The sequence below is a fragment of the Leptinotarsa decemlineata genome, unplaced genomic scaffold (assembly GCF_025532065.1).
Source record: "Leptinotarsa decemlineata unplaced genomic scaffold, Ldec_3_MD MMD2_tig00000008_RagTag_RagTag, whole genome shotgun sequence".
Classification (NCBI taxonomy): Eukaryota; Metazoa; Arthropoda; class Insecta; order Coleoptera; family Chrysomelidae; genus Leptinotarsa; species Leptinotarsa decemlineata.
The window spans coordinates 477,427-499,475 of NW_027412537.1; the positions used below are offsets into that span (position 1 = coordinate 477,427).

Here is a 22,049-nt window from a genome sequence, read left to right on the forward strand (position 1 = left end):
AGTAACTATTGAGAACAAAAATTGATGAAGTCAAACATGTTTTATGAATTTGAAACCTGCAACATCGAATTATTCTTGATCTGGTTCAGTCTACCGTAAGTTACCATACGTCAGAACGATATCATTCCGGCAAAGTGAAAATTCAAGTAAATCACCCGGAGGCATTTTCCTGCACTAGCGTTCTCTACCTCCGCATGGAGTTCAGCTAATCAATGTTTATTCATTTTCCTCTACCACAATGAAATTACTTTGTGCTTACATTGAAATTGAATTTCATCTTCCTCTTCACTTGTAGTTGAATCTAAATCCAAATAAATCTGATGACTGTGTCGAGGATAGATACAGACATGAAAATTAATATTTTTGAATATAGTTAGGAAATTCATCCTCTACAATCCTCCTACAATGTAGGATCGTTGAATTCCTGCAGAAAAAAACAATAACATATCCAGTAATAAAGCGATGGACATTGAATTACATTCTTCAGACATTTATGCAAGTTACCTCACAAACTTATTCGATTGATGTCCTATTCATTTCATAGAAACTTATATTGAATATAGAACGTCACAGGACTCTTGCAGATGCTTTTGATTCTCATAGCAGCAGGTCCAAGCCCCTCCCTCAAGATGTGCAGTAGATGTGTAGAAATCAGTTATCAGTCTGTTAGATTATTCGAGCCGTAAACGTAAAATTGCAAACAAAAATTTCTATTACTTTTTTTCTAATACTTCCTTTGTAAAACACCGACCCAAACATTATGCAGTTACAATTTCTTCCACCGGCCATGACTCCGTCCAGTAACTTTTTTTGTAATTTCCTGCTAAAAAACAACTTTTCTCACGGCTTCTACAACCTTAAAAGTTGAATCATATATGCATTATAATTTCACACGTCGCCAACATTCTTGAACCCCTTAGGTTTGTCTATATGAAACACTATCATCATAAGTTAAGAAGTGTATTACAAAGTTCATTTAGTTTGATTATGTAACCAACGCAAATTGGCTGTATTTATTTTCAACTGAACAAGAAAACACATACAGAAAACCATTTCAGAGCGAAATCAAAAATGCATTATTATTCTGTGTGTCCTTTTCTGTTCAACTCGCCTGTGCATGGAAACAATAAGGGCGTTAATAATATCCATTGAGATGTTGTTCCATTCTTCTGGGGCCGCGAGTGTGAGTTCCGGGAGGGTGTTAGGAGGATTAATACTGTTCAAGAGTCCTCGTTCAACGAAATCCCACATGTGCTTAATGGGATTCATGTCTGGTGAATTTTCTGGCCACGGTAAACTTTGAATAATCTCAATCTCTTTTGCATTTTGTACTCTTCTCGTGCGATGGGGCCTAGCATTGTCATCCATGGAAATGAAATTGGTTTCAACTTCATTTTGAAGGGGTTGAATGATGTATTCAATAATGTTTCGAACATATATACCCGCTGTCATAGTATCTGGATTGGGAATAAGCTGCGTACGACGACCATGCATTATACCTCCCCGAAACATTAGTGATCCTCCTTGGTATGGAACGACTTCTCTAGTCATCAAATACACATATCGATTGCTTAACGAGTGTTTGGAAAACAAACTGAATAGAGAAAAGTATTTTTTCATCCAGAATAATTGATTTCCATAATTCATTCAATTGAACTCCACTTCTTTACACTGTCTAGATCTCAATTATAATTTTCAAAAGTTCATGCTCGCAGACCAACATGGATATCAACATAGATAAGTTTTTTGAAGCGCCCTGTATCAAGAATAACATTCTCGGTCGGGGTTCCATATCTCATTTGTTCATGTGGCAATTCGTGGAGTTTCCAATATTACATGCATAATGCATAATTCCAGAGAATCACATCATGGTGAGATTGTGTATTGGTGTCATGATACATCCCAAACAGGAGTCTGATATTATAGGCAATGCATATTAACAATCAATAGTCAAAATTGAAAATTCAAGAATAATGAAGAAAAATCAATAATTTTCAGCAGTTGAACTATGTGGTGATCAATTGGTTTTATGTTTTTCGAATATACGTTTTTTATGCAATGATTGCTTTCGCTACCTTAATATGAAGTCCTGTTTCAGAAATCACACGCATAACCCGAATATTTTGTTACGATAAATCTCTTTGTACAGAGCTTCATGAAGGATCTGAAGCTCCACATGAAATTTTCGTTTTTCTTAAACAAATTGTTTGATTTATTTCCCTCATGGAATCGAAAGACCTCAATGAAAATTTCTAGTTTATTTTCTTACAAGAGCACCGGAATTTTTCAAAATATCTTGTAGTGTAGTGTAGTTTCTTCCATGGTGAGATTTCCAGAAATGTGCTATGGTGAAAAGACTGAAATATCCAAGTGAATCCATTTTCCTGGAGTTCTTGCTTTCGGGCGATTAGATTCGATGAAAGGTCTAGAAACATCTACCTTCATCATACCTCAGCACAGAACAGGAGATATGTCTTTGATGCAACTCGTATATACAATATGTTACCAGAAGAGTTCAAAATGTATGATATTGATAATTTAAAAATAAAAAATGAATAGATCTCACTTTCCAAAGAGTAAAACTCAACAGAGTAAACTATTCAACCACTCTACACATTATATATCATGAAATTATATTATACATTACAATATAAGACAAGTATCTTATTCCGAAACTCTAAAGTCCGCCTACAAAAATGGCATCAGATTACCATGTAACTTTTCCTCATACTATAATGTGTATCTTTCCTGTGAATGATATCTGAGTAGTTATTTCAAAAGGACTTTTTCTTTCGTGTAATTCCATTTTGATATGGAAGTAGTTGTTACGAGAGGGATTTTTCTTTCCGTTTGTATCTGAGAGTAATGTCTATGCATGATCTACATACCATTGTGGAGATTTCATCCTGAACTCGTTTACTTCTTTCCTTTCTTTGGAAATTTTCCACAATTTTTGATAAAGATGTAGAATTGGAAGTAACAAGCATTTTTCCAAAAAATTTTATATTTGCGAAAATTACGATTATTTGCAATGCAAATTCCAATATAATGCATCGTTTATGTGAATGTTGTTTCATTTGAATATAGTAGTGAGTATGAGATTCTCTTATTATCAAATCAAAAATATGAATGAACTGAAAAACCGCACAACTGTTTTTGAAAATTATTTTATTTATGTATAGAATATGGACTGTGTTTTATTTATTAGATTTTTACAAAAAAAATAGTGATGTAACTCAAGTTACGGAATATTCACAAATACACAAGAGAGATTGGCCACTATGAGATACAATAAATTTCATTAGTTCAGATTTCCATTTCCTAATATATTGAAGTCTCTGAAAAACCAAATAAAAATGAAACTTAAAAATAAAAACTGAAAATAACAATTATTTCAAGCAGAGACACCCAGAAAATGAATGCAGAGGATGAAGAAAGTTCTTAGGAAGGGTCACCGAAAATCATATCCGCCTATACACGGCGAGCAAGGTCTACACGGTCTACATGGACCAAGAGAAAGCGGAAGCATTTGCTGACAATTTCGAAAGGCTCTGTGGAGAAAATAATGTCTCGTTCATGGACGAAGTAGAAGCAATCGAAAACCAGGTTGAAGAGACGGTACGAAGGATTAGACGGCAATGGAGGAACAACACGCAACCCCTGACACCGACATCAACTAAGGAAGCGAAAGGCATCGTGAGGTGCCTAGCCCCACGGAAAACCCCAAGCCCGGATCAGATTCCAAACGGGACACTAAGAGCCACACCAAGGAACTTTATAGCTGCAATGACGAATATCATTAACGCTATACTCAGACTACAGCACTTTTCGTACCCGTTCAAGGAGGCAAAGAAGAACGACATATTTTCCGATAACAATACGCCAATAAGCTCAACCCCTTCCATAAGCAAAGTGGCAGAACGAGTCATATCGAAAAGACTAGAAGACCAATCCAGCGAACTGGGAATCTTACCAGATGAACAGTTCGGTTTCAGATCCGAACACTCGACAGAGCTGCAAATCCTGAGGGTATTAGACAATGCGACAGAAGGTTTCAATCTGGGCAAAAAATACCACACCAGAACGATATTTCTAGACGTCTTCAAGGCGTTCGACAGAGTTTGGTACGACTAACTACTAGCTAAAATGAGCAATTTTGGCTACTCGAAACAAATGGTAACACTGATCAAATATTTTCTAGCTGTCCGGCGATGCCGCTGCAGAGTAGGATAAGAACTCTTCACAACAAGGTGCAGGTCTAGGGCTGGCAAGAGCCGACAAAACCTAATTCCGATTATAGATCGCAAAAGCAACATGGGACTCCACATAAAACTTCTGGTAATCGAGACCGTACTACTACCAATCATCCTGTAGGTCTGCACTGCCTGGGGCGCGACATACAGACGCAGTATCCTGACGTTCATGAACAGTTGCGTACCGCTGTAAAACAAGATACATACCAAATTTATACATATAAAGGAATCTGGAACTGAACATCAACTACGTAGACGCGTATATGAGAGAACACGCAGAAAACGTGTTCGAAAGAGCCCGATCACACAACAGTCCAGCGCTGCGCGATCTATACGAAGCACTCAGCATAGAAGACCCAAGATTTCGAGAGAGAGAGACAAACACAAGAGTCCAACCAAGCAAAATCAGAAATCACTCTTGAGAGTCGTTACCAGGCGGCTCCGGTAAGTATAAAAATTTCTTAAAGATTTCAAATTCACTGGAAAACACTTATTTGCGTTCTAAAGACACTCGTCTCCGGTTAGTTTCTGGGGTCCCCAATGCAAGTCACGATTTAATAAAATACCGGATTAAAAAGTAAAAGCACCTGAAGGCGGGCTTTCGACTGCAGTAGGTCAAATGTTAATCTTGCTGAAGTGTCCATCAGTAGGTTGAGGTCCACTCATAAGAGTGGGGGTGGATGGACGGGATGGGATGTTTTGCACACAGTAACGGAGTGGAGAAGGTTTCATTTCAGGGCAGTCAACCCCGGAGGTGGCATGGGAATAGTCCAGTCATTACCCGAAGGCGATTGTGGATACTAATAATCGAAACGTCGTGAAGTAACGACTTGAAATATTTCAACTTTCATTTCATTTTAATTGTTCAATTCACTACTCAATATTCATTTTATTGTAATTTTTTTCAAGCTTTCTTTGATCAATATAATTGATATTTTCAGCTATTCTTTTCAATTGTATTTATTTTTTCGGGGATTTCAAATGATTTTAGACAATGAAAGTCCGAGCTGATGAAATTCTCCAAGAACATTGTCCACCACCATCAAACAAATGAGATGCAATGTTCAAGTGTTCAGATTTGAGATACGTACGAGTACATAAATTGTAACACTTCAAAAACCTCATGAAATCGAATCATATAAAAATTGTACATTATATTACACACATCCGGTGACCGGACACAATTTCTTCTGAACTAGATTATTAATTATAGTACACTTACGGGTGTCATCATACTTGATGTTGAAAAGTTCAGAAAAACACTTAATGGTGGCAGTTTCATTGAGGGGTGTAGGAGGCCAGCACAACACACTATCAGATATTACAGGGCAGAATCCCTCCGGGTATAGTTGGGAATATTGGATAGTTTCATTCTCGTATTGAACTTTACACTGCTCCAAACTAACATTCGTTCTGAAGTTCTCTTCTTCGGAATAGGAACCGTTCATATTATTCTCGGGAATGGGTCGAACGGATATCTGAGTTTATTTTCTATGTTCCTTCACTCATACTGATATTGAGTTGTAGGTTTGTTTCTACAACATTATATTTTGCTCGATTTGCTTCTGGATAGATAGGTTTCATATGTTCAGGACTTTCTGTTCGAGTTGGTCATCTGGAACAAAAACGACTGTAAACTATAAATTGCATGAAATAATGTAGTTAAGATAATGTACAATAAATAAATTTAATTCTACTTGTATTTGCCCCACCAATTGAGTTCAGAATCATTAATAATTGGAATTCTTTGGAAATATAAATATTTCAAAAGACCCACTCTCAAATTCGCATGAGTATAATTGGTCGTTACTTGAGTTTTATCAGTTTGGAATTCCATTGTTACGGAACGGCTAACATACTCATTTTTATTTTCTTAATTTTGCCTCACCCTGAACCCTCAAAACGACTTCATTATGATTGCGCCCTCTGTGGTGTGTTGGAGCGATGAAAAGGGACGAACAGTTGTTGTTGTATTGTTTTTCTATGTGGTTGATTGTCCGCCATTCTCGATTGCCCAGTTCAACTGTGAATATTCGTTATTTGCTGATAATATTTATGTTTATCTCACCGCATAATATCGTGCTTCTTGATACACGGATTAGCTTCGATTCCAAGAACTGGTACCAATCTCAGGACTCTGATGAGACAGCCGCAATCCACTCAAGGTAAGTCGTCTTTGAGGGATTTACTTTAACATTTTGTTAAGTATCATAACGGTATACAGTCCCTAGTGTTCCTATTACCGTTCCGTTACATCCATTGTCTCATAAGATTCTAATATAATTCGGAAGAAACACAAGTTCAAGAGGAAGATTAAAGAAGCTGCATATATGTTGTCCAACGATATATTCAGCCAAACTAGCGTAAAGATACGCAACATTTAAAAACCTGTATTCAAGCGGAAAAACATTTAACTCCCGGTGAAGGGGAAAGAGAAAAGAGAGGATTGGTGAAAGTGCTCGAATTACCGACGAATAGTCATCTTTTGGAGAAATAGTCCAGTCACCCGAAGATGATTGTTTGAAATCACGTTGATTTCAGTTTGTTCTTATTTTTATTCCTGTTTTTTACTCTGTAGTAGTCATTTTCACATTGCATTTATTGCATTTTCATTTTACGTCTTATTAAAGAATATTACTGGAGTTTTTTCCCAACACCAGACTAGGTATTTAAAACAAGTCATACACTACAGAGCTTTTTAGAATGTTCGAAAGACAAAGTCGAGAATTCGGAAAAGTCTGGAATTTACGAAATTAAATGTAATGTAAAATATGAAAGACCTGAAAAATCAGCTGTCGCCCATCATATTTTGTAACAAAACCATTCCATAGACTTCAGTTCATTGAGATTAGTTAGACAAGTTAACAACAACAGCCATCAAGATGTCTTCGAGAGTGTAGAAATAAGTAAATATAATAATATTATGGATAACGATGGTGGACCAATACCTAATAGTATACTATATAGCTTGTTAAAATGATATTTTATTTATTAGATTCACCTGACTATTACATAACGACAAATAGTGGAATTAATATTGTGAAATTGAATTTTATATAGCTTTCAATATCTTAATTACTATTCATAAGGACACATTGTTGAATTAATTTAAGACTAGCAGATACGGCAATTTGTGAAATTAATTTCATATAGCTGATAATATTTCAATTATTAGATTCACCTTTCTATTACATAAGAACACTTTGTAAAATTCATGTTAGACTAGTAGATAAGGCAACAGGTGAAATTATAATATTTCAATTATTAGATTTACCTGACTATCATCTACATAAGGCAAATTTTAAAATCAATTCAAGACACTCAGACGCAAGTACCTGAAACAGGTATCTATGGTATAAATAGGGATAGCTTTGTAAGTATTTTTAGTTTGATCTTTCTCTTGGAGATGATCACTTGGTGATCGAAACACGTGTCGAGGTGTTAAAACAATAGTTTGTTGTTGGGAAAAAACTCCAGTAACATTCATTACAGTGCATCACAACTCACGTCTTATTGTTTGATATAATTGATATTTCAGCTATTCATTCTAATTTTGTCGGTTTTTCATAGGTTTCAAATCATAGTAGACAATAGTCCGAAGTGATAAAATTCACCATGAAATATTGTCAACAACTTTCAAACAAATGGTCGGTACTTGATGAACATTCATGAAACGTATTAGATAAATCTATATTGTCTGATTTCCTCAAAACAGTTTTTACCACACTTTTTTCACAAAAGACTAGTTTCATCAAGCATGTTGCATTATAAACATCACATGACACACCTGAAAAATCTATTTTATAGTGAAAACGTTATATCTTACTATTCATTCCAAAACGATGGCGGCACTTATGAATATTCCTCAATGGCAAATTAATTACTTCATTTGGGCTTTACTGAAACCTCTCATTTATTTTTTCCAAACTGAAGATTTGAACCGGTATAATTGAGGTTACGTGTCCAAAAAACAAAATAAAACAATTACTGAAAAAGAGGTTGGTTGGGTGAGAGGATCAATTTTTTCTTAAAAAACAACAATTGTATTCTTGCCGACGTTTCGAATTGAATCAAATTCTTCTTCAGGACTCGAAGAGTAGTTTTATCGTGTTGATGATAATACTATTTTAAAAACCATCAGACATATTGAATACGTATTGAAAAAATAAAGAACATTGCAACAACAAATTTTCATGTCATTTTGTATTTGTGTTGTCTGGAAAATTTGTTGTTGCAATGTTTTTCATTTTTATTTTTGAAATACGTATCTAATAAGTCTGATGGTTTTTAAAATAGTATTATCATAAACACGGAATAACTACTTTTCGAGTCCTGAAGAAGAATTTAATTAAATTCGAAACGTCGGCAAGAATAAATATATTTTTTTTTTAGAAAAAATTGATCCTCTTACCCAACCAAGCCTTTTCTCAGAAAAATCATTGGATCACTAAATTATTTAACTGAAACAATTACATTTAGTTTGTGTAAACATATTTTTTCGTCGAACATCATCGATTCACTTCTTCAATGAAAGAAAACTTGTAATGAAATCAATGAACTTTGCCCTCGGACGTCTGCAGAAACAGCTCATATTTTGATGATTTCCGTTTGAAATTTTGATTTCCTTTTGTATTATTTGAAAGCAGTGATCGGTAACTTCTGTTTGTATGATTAATAATCTCTTAAATCCGTTAAATATCCGATTAACAATCTGTGTCCGTTAACCAGCTGTCGCACCCCTACGAACGACAATGCTCAGAAGTCGAAACTTGTGCGAGCTAAGACTAATGAGGTCTAACCTTTTAACGTGTGATTCCTAACGGCTTGGCCACGGGGATCGGCGGTGCCAATAACGAAGCGGGGAGCGAGGCGACCATTCGCGCGACACCGTTTGCAGGCCACGGGCAGTCACGTTCGCCGTCGCGACCAATAGTCCGACAGCGAAATGTCTTTATCGAAATTATCTCGATATTGCTTGGAAAGTAATAGTTTTTTGGTTCAAGACCTAATATTTGGAAGAGATTGTGGAGTACATGATTTAAATAAGAGTCGGGGTATATAGAGAATCCCACAAGGAGTACGAAAAATACAGATTATATCCAGAAACATTTTTTGAGTACACCAGAATTAGTATTGAATCTTTCGATTATATTCCCATAAATATTCAATCAGAATTGGAGAAAAAAGTTAATGCAAATAGAATTTTGAGTGCCGCTGAAAAATTGTTTTCGACATCAAGGTATGTACTTACCTATTTATACATATCCGTCTATATTATTCTACATTACGTATTTATCTATATACCTATGTATACATGTAATATTCAATTAGCTGATCATATTTTGGAAAATTACTTATAGAATCCATCAGTATGAACAACTTTTCCCAAGAAAGTAATGGTCGCAAACTGATTTTTTTATAACTGAATTTATTTGGAACTATCTTTGCCCAAAATATTATCAGCTAATTAAATATTACCCTGTATATTATTATTTCATGGAATAAAAACACTTTCAGATATTTATGTTATTTATTGCAAAAATCTAAATTATATGACAGTAATTTTTCGTACAACTCCCAACTAGCAATTTCGTATTTTATAATAGTTGCGGAAACGTTTCGGGGAAACAAATTATAAAACTACATTTCTCCCAGAAATGTTTTCAATATGTTCATAATGCTATGAATGGGAAATTGGCACCGTTTTATAAAACATTATAGTTATTATCAATATTTTGTAAGGCATTTTACAAACACTACAAAACAGTTTTATAAACATTTTGGCAGTTACTATAAAATTTGTCTAACACTCTTAAAAAGTAGTTTTGTAAAGACATCCCTTACTGCAGTTTTGCAACATATTTAAGCGATACTTATTGAAAAATCAGAAGGCAGTTTTAAAAGAGTTTTTTAGTAGTTCCAAGTAGGCGTTATAAAATATAATACTGCTGAAAATGATAACAATAAAATAAAAAAGTGTTAAAAAAGTTTTCTTGAAGACGCAAGAAGTAATTTTGTATTGTACACTAGGAAAATATAATTGTTATGTCACCAACTGAAAACTAAGAAATAGAAAGGTTGAAGTCATTTTAAAATTTCACTTTTGCACTCATAAAACTGTTATAGACATTGTTTGTGTTTCGAAGATTTACTGCAAATGAAATTTTATTGACAAATATATAGCCTATTATTAGCAAAATTTAAGCGCGCCACTCAATCATAAATGCTTTCGGTAAAATTATTGATTATACAAAAATTCACTCTGTCGACGTATCAATTTTCTAATCACAAACTTAACTCACTTTATTCTAAATAATATAATGTTATAATATTTATGTACTTTTCAGCTGTAAATATCACTTTATATGTGCGGTATTTCATATTTTCAACTCATCTAATTTCAGTATCCCGGATCGCTATCATTTGAAATGGCGTCGTTCTATAAAATAAATTGGTATCAGTAGCAAGCATTTCAACGTATTTTAGCTACTATGTTACCCCTATAAAACTCTTAAGAAACAGTTCTGGGTGTGAGGGTATTGCGGTAGAGTCGGACTACTTTTAAAGCTGTAGGTTTCTACAAAAGTGCTTGTATGATTGAAGAATTTCTCACATACAGTTTGGATAAATATTATCTGTCGAGATGTTTTGGCTAAAAAGTTTCTTTCTTCGATTATAAAGGCTAAACGACGGGTTTTAACCATTATGATACCCTTTTTGTGCTTTTTCGCAAAAAATTTAAGCACTAGGTTAGGTGGGATAGTTCAAAGTGTTTATTTAGTATTTTCAATATACAGGGCGACTCAAAGCTTCCAGAAAGTTTTTTTATGGATTACCAAGTCATTTCTTCGTCTATTTGAATCACCTCGAACTGAATCTGAAACTATTATATACCCCCCAATAAATGTTCAATATGGCCGACTTAATAAAAATCAAATACTTAGCAGTTGCTGAAGAACTAATTTCCTTCACGATATCGATGGTGTCCCACTTGAATAACTAAACAAAAATATTCTTACTAAACATAACTAAACTTTTGAAAAATTTTTCAAAGCTGAGATTAGGAATCGATGTCAGCTGGTTGTTCTTAAATGCTGGATTTTATTATTGGTGGCAGCAAATATATATTAACAAAAGCAATTTGATTTTATAACAGTTATATTAGTGTCTCTGAATTGTAGTTGATATACCATATTATAAAATAGTTGGAAAATTATCATTGAAGTGACAATATGGTAATGAAAATAAAATAGTATCTGAAAGCATTCTAATAAAATAATTTCAATAAAGCTACAGGAAACAGTTATAAAATAAGCTTGAAATAGTTTTATAATTATCATAAAAATCTCGCAGAAAAGTATTATAAAACTGCTACATAACAATTTACTTCTATAGGAAAATAAGTTTTATAAGTTAGTTGCAAAAACGTTTCTGTGATAATTTCCTGACTATTTTATAATGATTTTTTAATTTCATTTCATAAACGTTTCTATGACAAATTTATAAAACACTTTTATTGCCTATAACTGTATTGTGTTCATCGATCATCTAATATAATCAATTAGCATTTTGGAAGTAATTATAAAAAACTAATAAAATAAAACTGTTGCAACACCTTGGAATTATAAAACAACTTTGCTGATTGGGACTAAAACAAAAAACAACTTCTAACTTGTAATTGACGGTAGAATGAATAATGAATTTCTAACTTTCCAATCAGTCTTTTATTCAGCAATAAAAGTCTCGTTATATCATCAGTTCGGACTATAAATTGATTTGAAATCCCGTTGTCCAACAACGCATTTAGTCAAGCTAGCGTAGAGATACGTAACATACGGAAACCTCTTATCAAGCGAAAAACGATCAACTCCCGCCAAACGGTCATCTCCCGCTGAAACCAATGAAGTGGAATGATGAAAGAGGGGATAGGTGAAAGGTGAAAGCACCCGAATGTCCTATAAATAGTCAGATCTCGGAGGAATGAGTCTAGTTATCACCCGAAGACGATTGTGGATACTAACAATCGAAACATCGTGACGTAACTTGGTTTGGAATCTTTTAATTTTTATTTCTCATTTTTGTTAATAATATTTTTAATTTTCAGCTTTTATCAATATTTAAATTTTTTATTTTCTGGTTGTAGTTTGTATGTTATTTCCTTGTAATTTCAGTTTTTTGTTTTAATGAAATTGTTATTTTTGGTTAATCTCTTTATTTTTTTCAGGGATTTCAAATCAATTCATTTTAATATCAGACAATGGAAGTCCGAACTGATGAAATACACCACGAAACATTGTCAACCACCTTCAAACAAGAAGTCTCGGTGTTCATTTTTCGCGGCGAAAACAACTAAAATCGTTTGATCACTGCACTATTCGCCGCGACTATCGCTCGACTCCGTGGCTCGCGCCGTACAGATTCATGCATTTGTTATGCTCGCCGGCGCGCCGCAAGTCGCCCACGCGATTCGCTCGGTACATTTCGCCGATCGCTTCGCCTGTCGCCGTTGCGCGTGGCTTCATAAATACATTCTAATGCGTTTTTTTCAGTCGCTAGACGCTTCGCCGTTCGCACCGCGCGAATATTCGCATCGGCGAGTGTCCTGTGGCAAGGCTGTAATACGGGTTGGACGATAGCAAGTGAAAATTGATCGTTCAGCCTGGGGCTTGAACCTCCGACCAACACGGCGGTCGATTCGAGAGAGTGAACAAAGAACCCACGTCGAACTGACTGCCTACCGACGGACATTGGATAGTCACATAATAATTATGACAGAACTTCAATGTAGTTTTTTATGTATGTTATCATTCAATCACCTCCTGGTATTATCTTCCATAATGGCATTGTTCTAGCAAAGTATATTGATTCATTACGGTATCACTGGCAATATCACAACTATTTTTCATTCAAGCTTTCACTGTCTGTTATGCCATATCACTTTTACATTCATGAATAAAAAATGAATCCATTGAAAATTTCAGAAATTGTCAAGAGTCACGTGAAGTAAGTGAATCATTCACGGTTGAAAAACCAAGTAAAAAGAACCCTTCAATGAAAGTATCAAGTTTACTTTCACAATTTATTGTAGATAACCGCGAACCGATACAAACGTATCAACTTCAAAGAACAATGGATATTAATATTGTCAGAGACGTACTGAGTTGGCAATTGGATCCTCAATAATAAAACCAATAAGTAAGTATTCGACAAGCAACGGTGTATTATATTTTCATGCCAAAAACAGCGGGTCTTCACTATAAAAAGTATAATCTTTCTCGATTAGCTACCTATCCAACGGTTTCATCATTCAGGATCGAATTGTCATTTTATATGTCTCTGTCAACACTTTGAAACATCCGTAACATCCGACAAAGGATGTATCAGAAGAAGAGAATTCAGTTGCACGTTCAAAAATAGAATAATGGAGGTCTTTAACCATGAAGCCATGTGCCGAAAAAAATAATAAATTGAAGTATACCTCAAATATCCACGATTCCTCTTCACTTCATTTCGTTTTTATTGTTAACAAGTGCATTTCTTATATGAATATCATGCTAACATTTTCAACAAAATATACATTACTCTGTTTTCGCTTCAAAATCTTTTAGATTTCAAATAATATTAAAATAGTAGGAAAAAAATTATCAAATAATGCACAATGTGGGAGCTTCTTCCATGTTTTTTGATAAAGCTTTTATTTCTAATTTTTCATCTACGACACGTTATCAGAAGCGATAAAGCAACGGACCTCAAAGCAGATACTACAGAATTGGTTCTAGTATCCGGATTCATTCCATTAAAATATGACGTGTCGTCGTTCTTTGGTTGAATTGAATATCATAATACTTCCATAATCGTAGATGCAGAAAAAAACCTACAGATAAAGGTCGACAGTCTGGCAAATAGCTTTGACCCAGTTATTTTCTGCCATTGAAATTATTCAGGAAACTTTCTGAGAACTTTCAAAGATTGATCGTTTAACGTATTCGTTCCGTATTCATTTCGGCCATCAATAACAAAGTGGACACAACTTTACTAACTCGATTAAATACTCATTGGAAGTTCTTGGGGTGTCCTTGTTCATATTCGGCTCCACAACTAGAGTGTCACTAGGAATGCTAATCTGGAACTTGTAAAGGGGAAAGGACCCAAGAGTTAGGAAGGTCCTTATAATCTCATATTTCCCTACTTCATCCATAACGTGAATCAGTTTGTCAAAGTTGGGAATGTTCGGTTATTAAATGAAATTTATTATGAGTGTAGGAAATTGCTTTATAAAATACTGAACAGAAGAGACTGGGCATTCATAACACAAATTCAAGAGGTTGAAGGATATGTTTTAGTGTTGATAGTTATCAGAAGATTGATATATTTCTGGTTGGTGTTCTAAAGAGAAATATGTGTAATATTATCAATGTGAACATAATTTACCAGGTGTGCGCGATTCTGAAAAATATTATTTAGATATAAGTTTTTCATCCATGACTGACTTAAATATAACATCCTCAATCACACTAGGATAGATGTTCAAAAAATGAACCATTCAGAGAAATCATCAAAATTTGGTGTAAAGAAAACCACATTCAACTGAAATCACATTGTGTTCATAACAGTATTATATGAGTTGCCAAAAGTTGTATTCTGTTGTAAATTATCCCCTGAAAGAAAATAACGCCGGCCACCGCTGGTCTTCCTCAATCGATTGTGAATTGACCATGGTCGTGCTAAACTCGACTTGTGCTTCTTTGATCATTCAAGATATCGCGTCGCTTTGAGAGACTTCCAGCAATTTTTCTTTTGCCTTCCAGAGAGTTCCATCACGATATGTCAACACTGCCAATACGCAGATCAGGAAAATTCAGTTGAAAGTGCGGTGCGAAGTGATCTAATGAGACGATAGACATTTAAGTGTTAGTCTGAAGTTTCAGTTGAAGTGTTTGAGTTTGTATTGTCAGTGTAACAGTGAAATGACGATAAATCTGATTGTACAGTGAATTCTATTATTGTCAAACCCACGGGAAAAACATATCAATATTGTGTGAGTAGACATCAATTGTGTAGTTGAACCACATCTTGAAGACGTGAGTAAGTCTATTCAACCTTCCACTTCAACCCGTGAGTCTATTGCGACTTGTCTTTTTGAACTCGACTGAATGAACGGAGTCGATTGCTTTATTTGGTGAGTAATTCTGACCCTCCCGTAGCCACAGGGTACTAACTTCCCTCAGAAGACATTCTTCTGATCCCCTCAAGTAAGTTGTAGTCATCCAAGTCATACCGCTCTGAAGTCACCTATGTCAAACGTTGTATCCGTGTCGAAGAAAAATGAAACATATACCTGGGACAATTGAAACAATATTCTGATTGAAAAAATATTCATTCTAAAGAAGTGACGACATGCACTAAAGTAGTGACGAATGCACCGCACCCATTTCTCTCCAGGGCAACTACTGCCATACGGTTCCAGGCAAACTAGACAGTAAGTTTCTTCTTCGTCGCTTTCACTATGTTCCTGATTGTTTTGGCGTTGTTTGGTTTTCTTGGGCTGATGAACTGCCTTCGGCTTGTTTTCGAACTTTGAATTAGTGAATATTACTGGAGTGTTTCCCAACACCAAACCGTTGTTCTCACACCTCGACACGTGTTTCGATCACCAAGTGATTATCTTCAAGAGGAAGATCAAACTGACAGTTTTATCTAGCAAAGACACACACTATAGATGGAGAAATGAAGTTTCCTTGACATCGGATGGAAGTCGTTCTGAATTGTTTTGTTTAAAACACTCACAGTAGTTATGAATGGTGTGTTTTGGTTTAGAAGTTTTCCTCGTGACAAAAACTTAAGTATTCGAGAAACACTTCATTGTGAGATTTTCACTCAACAGTACTACAGAAATGCAGTACGTTTTTCGCTTGAAAAAAACCATTGTATGACGGAACACGTGTTGCGTTTTTGTGAAACTGCTCAATGAAAATCTCACAATGAAGTGTTTTATTCTTCGATGTTCCAGACTATCAAGGTTAAAAGTGATGCTCTAGTCTTCAATCAGGTGGACGGCTCTTTTCTGGATGGAATCAATCCATCAGCTCCAGGGTATGTTAAGGATGAGGTGAGAATATTTATGGAATTTTTCATGAGAGTTCTTGAGTAACAAATGGAAGATGAAATTAAGATATCCTAGAAAAACTATGTGCTCTCTGAGTTATTGTAATGAACGTTCTCCAAAAGAGCCGAGTGAAATATTAGAAACCTGGCAATAATTTTTATTGTTTGACTTAGACCTATAGTGATATTATCAAATACCCGTGAAAACTCTTTTAAAGTGACTAAATCATTCAGAACGAGTAAACTTTTATTCCACGTTTGGTGGAATGGAAGTTTACTCTGTAGAAACATTTGGAATGGATATATAGAGTGAAAAGAAGGTGTAACTTTATGAGATAAACGTCAGATCTTGAAGAGGCCTATTTTTGACATCTTCAACTTTTGAGTAGTTGAGTTTCGTATTCAGATTGGTGATCAACAGTCAAAAATTAAGTTGTCCTAATCAGTATTTTCAAATACTAACGCGAGACGATTAAACAATTTGATTGTCCGTATCAAAAACCGTATTCCGTTACATGTATTTCACTATAAAATATCCCCCATAACCAATACTGACAAATTTTGCTTCTCTAACCACCTGTTTCTCCTTATCTCAACTCGTACCAGTAGCAATTACTGTTTCACGAAATCTAGCAGTCATTAACGCTTCATGAACAAGATGAACGGCGTCGACTGAAAATATTTTTTCGCTTACAAAAGCGACCAGGGATTATCTGCAAAGTGTAGAACCTCTTCATAAATCTCAATGTGTGCACCAGTGGGAAAGTAATTGACGGAAGATATTCTCTGAGGATTAGTAGTTTCAGAGATATCAGACAGTGTCGCAGGTGTATTCAAGATTTATGCTTTCTCGAATTGAATCAGATACTACTTTAATTTGCTCCTTTCAAGATAATTGACCGATGAAATTTCAACTGTATATTCAGAAGTTGATTGGAGAGACTACAAGAGAGAATAAGTGGTTCAAGTATTTGGCTTTATTCGATTGAAAGGGGGATATTTTCAGCAGAGAATAATTAAAAAAAAAGTTTCGGCTTTCTACGTTTCCAACTTGATACAAAATTGTGGTAAACTCGCGAAGAAAGGAAGGAGGTGATCAATTCCAGAATGAACTTTTCATAAAAATGTGTAGATCATGCAAAGAAGTTACTTCCAGATACTGGAAAGGAAGCACTCTCGAAACAACTATTTTCATATTAACAATGAGAAACTGAATAACATCCAAATAAACTGTCCATAACCATGTGAAAGTAGTTATTTCGAAAGAGCTTTCTCTTTCAGTGTGCATTTGAAAATAACTTCTATGAATAATCTTCATATCTTCATGAAGAGTCAATTTTGGAATTAATTGCTTTCTTCCTTCCTTTGGAAGTTTCCTACTTTTTTTGTAAGAGCTAGAGAAGGGAGATAGTCAAAACTTTTTTCCCAAAGTTTTGCTTGAATATTATATTATAAACAGCAAATCAAAATGAGTTTGAAACTATAACACACTTTCTGCAAAATGAATGCTTTCAAATCATATCGTTGATTAACGAATTCATTCGAAAATCTGAAAATAAGAGTTTCTTATTCTTAAAGATAATCCAAAAGTGACACAATGACTGTCTAGGCCAACGGTCACCAACAGGCAGACCGTGTGATATAATAATAATAATAATAATAATAATAAAGGTCTTTATTATTTTCAAATAATATACATATAGATTTTAACATTGTATGCAAAAAATAAAAACATTTCTGAAAATAAAGGGCGAAGTTCATTTTCTGCAGAAAAACGATAGTTTTACTACGAAAATGTTGTATACCCAGTAAAAATTAATACGTAGATGAGGTATACTATACCTTTAATAAATAAAATGATATTTTTGAGCCACATAGAATTCACGTCAGTACTCATTTTATTTTAAGTTGCCTAGTTAACCTATTTTACAAGTACCTGCAACTGATATGGTTTGATTAGTTCCACATCTAGCCTGGCTAATGAAAGAAGAAGTAACCTTCTAGCAAAACGTAGGGAGCCAGGAAGCACTTTGACTTTATAACAAACAAGGGTAATATGCTGGTCGTGGCTTTTCTAAAAGATATTTTGAAAATTCAAATGCGCTCAACACAGAATTACAAGGAAATGGAAAATCAATATGTGATCTGATACAAAGCGTGTCTGCTTTTGGTCGTGAGCTGGATGTCTTTGAAAAAGATATCGTTCAACAAGAATTTATTCATTTTTCGACAATTCTTGAATTTAAAAAGGAGATCTCTGAAGAGGACATTGCAGATGAGTTCATAACAAACAAGCGCAATATGCTGGTTTTGACTTTTCTAAAATATATTTTGAAATATTCATATATGGTCAACACAGATTCAGAAGGAAATGGAAAATTGATATTTGATCTGATACAAAGCATGTCTGCTTTTCGTCGGAATCTGGATATCTTTGAAAAAGATATTGCAATACATTCATTATTGATTTTCCGACAATTATTGAATATAAAAAAAAATCTGAAGAAGACATTGTGCACTGTTCGTAAAATTTTGGGCCAATCTGAGAAACGAATTTGCTATAAGATTCCAAAGCTTTGCAGAGATGGGTGAGCTATCTCCGTTTCTTAAATCGCCATTTGGAGTTGATGTAGCGGCAGAATGGATAGATGTGGCTGCCAAGTTGTTAAACCTGCTAAAGTCATCACATCAAATGGAGATAATTGATTTGCAAGAAGATGTACCTTTGCAAATGTCTTAAACGGTATCCACAGAAGAATTTTGGGCCAAACATGTCCCAGATGAATATGAAAATTGCGTGAAACTAGCTATAAATTTGGCCACTATGTTCCCGACAAACGTATGTGAAACATCTTTCTCAAAGAAATTTTTTGAAAAACAAATCGTTTGTGATATCGTTTAATATCAACGGACGCCCAACTAGAAAACACACTTCGAATTTGCTGTTCTTCTCGAGAACCAAACTATGAAAAACTGGCTCAATTTTAGGTCTTGTGTGTTGTAATTCAGAATTTGATTTGATACATGAATAATACATAGGTAGCACCTAATTAATATCAGTTGTTTTTTTCTGGACCCCGTTAAAATTTTCCCATAGTATCCGCACCTCACCTAAAACTATTTGCCGACCCCTGATCTAGGCAGTGTAGAAATGAAGAAATTGGAGAAAAGAAATACATTGAAATAATGGGTGTCACGCTAATCAGGAATCAGAAGCAATGTTGTAACAGAAGAGTGTACCCGACACTCTCATATATTATCTTTGAGGTCTTTGAACGTGCTGTAGGATAACAGAAAGTAAGACTGGATGATGGATGAAAAAACATAAAATATACCGGAAAAACATTTTTTCATTCAGTTCAATGCACTTGCATCGTTCTGGCACCGTTTCAATTAGGTTTGAACATTTATCAGAAAATGATTCTCTTTCTCGTGTTGACTGAATTTGATGGTTCAGATAGTCATACCCTACATTATATGCTCTGCTTATATCTAGAAAGATCATAATCAGTTTTCGATGTTCTTCCCATCTTTCAAAATACCATTCAATATTGACGTATTTGCACGAGCTTATGTGAATGGACTGAAACCAAGTTTGTTCTACCAAAATTCTCAATCTATCGTCTGAAACTACTCCAGTCAGTCTTTTTACAACAGGAATGTTGGAATGTCATAAGTTGTTTTTCCGAGGGTCTATGCTTTGTGTGATCTTCATCAAATGTCAACGTATCGCCACCATTTCAGATGGCATTTTCAAGACTTCTTGTTGGAAGATTTCTCGCATTCAACCTATTCCCAGAAAAAAAAGAGAAATTTTACAAATAACTTGATCAAGAATACCAGGAAGATGATACAAATTTTTTTCTCGTCTTGAAAAATTTCGACAAAGACGGCAACATCATCGAGACTCGAATGCTGGATGACTTTTGGATGACGCTAACAATTTGATCCACGATATAGGGTTCATTGAATTTTCGACTATCTATTCAATTTCAAGGATAGTAACATTTGATATTACAGATATTTTCACAGTCATTTTCTTTAGTCCAGGAACAGGACTAGAATACAGAATACAGGAATACAAAAAGAAAATCAATTGAATGCAATACAGGATGAAAAATACCAGGAAGACGATGAAAATGTTTTGCTCGTCTTGAAAAATTGCGACAAAGACGGCAACATCATCGAGACTCGAATGCTTGACTCTGGGTGTTCATTGAATTTTTGACTTTCTATTTAATATCAGGGATAATAAATGAGTTTTTGTATTTCTTTGGTTTCAATTTAGATTTACACAATAACGAATGTGTGTTGAAGTGAGTTTATTAGCACTATTTCGGTAGCAAGCTACCGCACTGATGACATACTAGACAACACCTTACATTTCATCTTCATCGATAGATGACCCATTAGTTTTGTAGAAATTCATATTGAATATAGAATAAAGTAAATAACTTCTGTCAAATTTCTACTAAGTTCATCATGTGGTACGATCCTTTTGTTAGGTTCCCAAAAACAGTATCCATTCAACAGTTAGTAATCGAGATACATTACTCAAGATAACCAGTTATTTCAGTTTTGATATTGATTATTCAGGTAACATTTGATATACATGTATATTTACAGAAACTTTCTCTGGTCCCTGGTCGCTCTGCTATCAGTGATATCAAAAATAATAGAGGAAGCCTTGAATATTTGAAAGGCTCCAACACCAATATTTGAAATGAAGTAATCGAGAAACATGGATAGCCAGAGCTATTGCGCTTGATATTTCTAAGGCTTCCGACCGTGCATGGCATAAGGGTTTGCTGGCCAAACTTCGATGCTATGGCTTGTCGGATCATTTTCGTGTATGGCTGTCTAGCTTCCTGAAAAAACGTTTCCTACAGGTGGATATCTCTCAAATACTTTCACCATCAACGCTGGTGTTTCCCAGGGATCCATATTGTCTCCAACCCACTAGTTTCCATTGTATGTCGACGACTCATTGTAAAATATTAAGCATAAAATATATTGCTTTGCTGACGACACCACACTTGTCTCGTCATTTCATCAGGATTCCAAGACATCGGCTGCGAATGCATGAGTAGCAGGAGGTTGCATATCTCAATGAAGATCTGAAAGTGATTTTGAATTGGGGAGAACCTAACCAAGTTCAATTCAATGCCACAAAATCCCAGGAATTTGTTTTCTTTAAAAAAATATTTGTCTCTGAACTGGATATAATAATGTCAGGACAGACAATTCCGCTTTCTGCTTGTTGGGGGTTAAAATAGACACCAATATGTCTTGACACAATCATGTCGCTGGAAGTGCGAAGGCTGCTTCTCAGAAGCTCGGAACACTGTTCCAAATCAGATAACTATACACCTCAGCAACTTTTGATGCTTTATAAAGCTCAGATCAGACCTCTTTGGAGTATTGTTGCTCGTACCCTAAGCATACCCTAAAGCTGCTGGATTTCATTCAGAAAAAAGCCGTCTGCCTGATTGGAGACGCGAACATCAATCGTAACCTCGATAGTCTGGAACATCAAGGAGAGGTTGGGGATTTGTCTCTCTTCTATAAAAACATTCACCGGAAGTATTTCAGTGACCTGGCACATTTGATTACACCAAGAGCAGTACATATCAGAAATACGCGACCGACTGTGGCTGCTCATCGTTTTGAGGTCAAAATCAGTACACCTCG

General features: G+C 34.9%; 1 protein-coding gene across 2 annotated transcripts in view; it reads right to left on the reverse strand.

Annotated features, from left to right (window-relative positions):
- The window catches only part of LOC111503323 (diuretic hormone receptor), a 192,565-nt gene that overhangs the window by 110,499 nt on the left and 60,017 nt on the right, over nt 1–22,049 (reverse strand). For both annotated transcript variants that reach the window (XM_074170818.1, XM_074170819.1), the window contains exon 2: nt 5,476–5,868. In XM_074170818.1, the coding sequence (XP_074026919.1) occupies nt 5,476–5,701 (226 nt within the window). In that variant the 5' untranslated portion in view covers nt 5,702–5,868. The remainder of the gene's footprint in view (nt 1–5,475; nt 5,869–22,049) is intronic.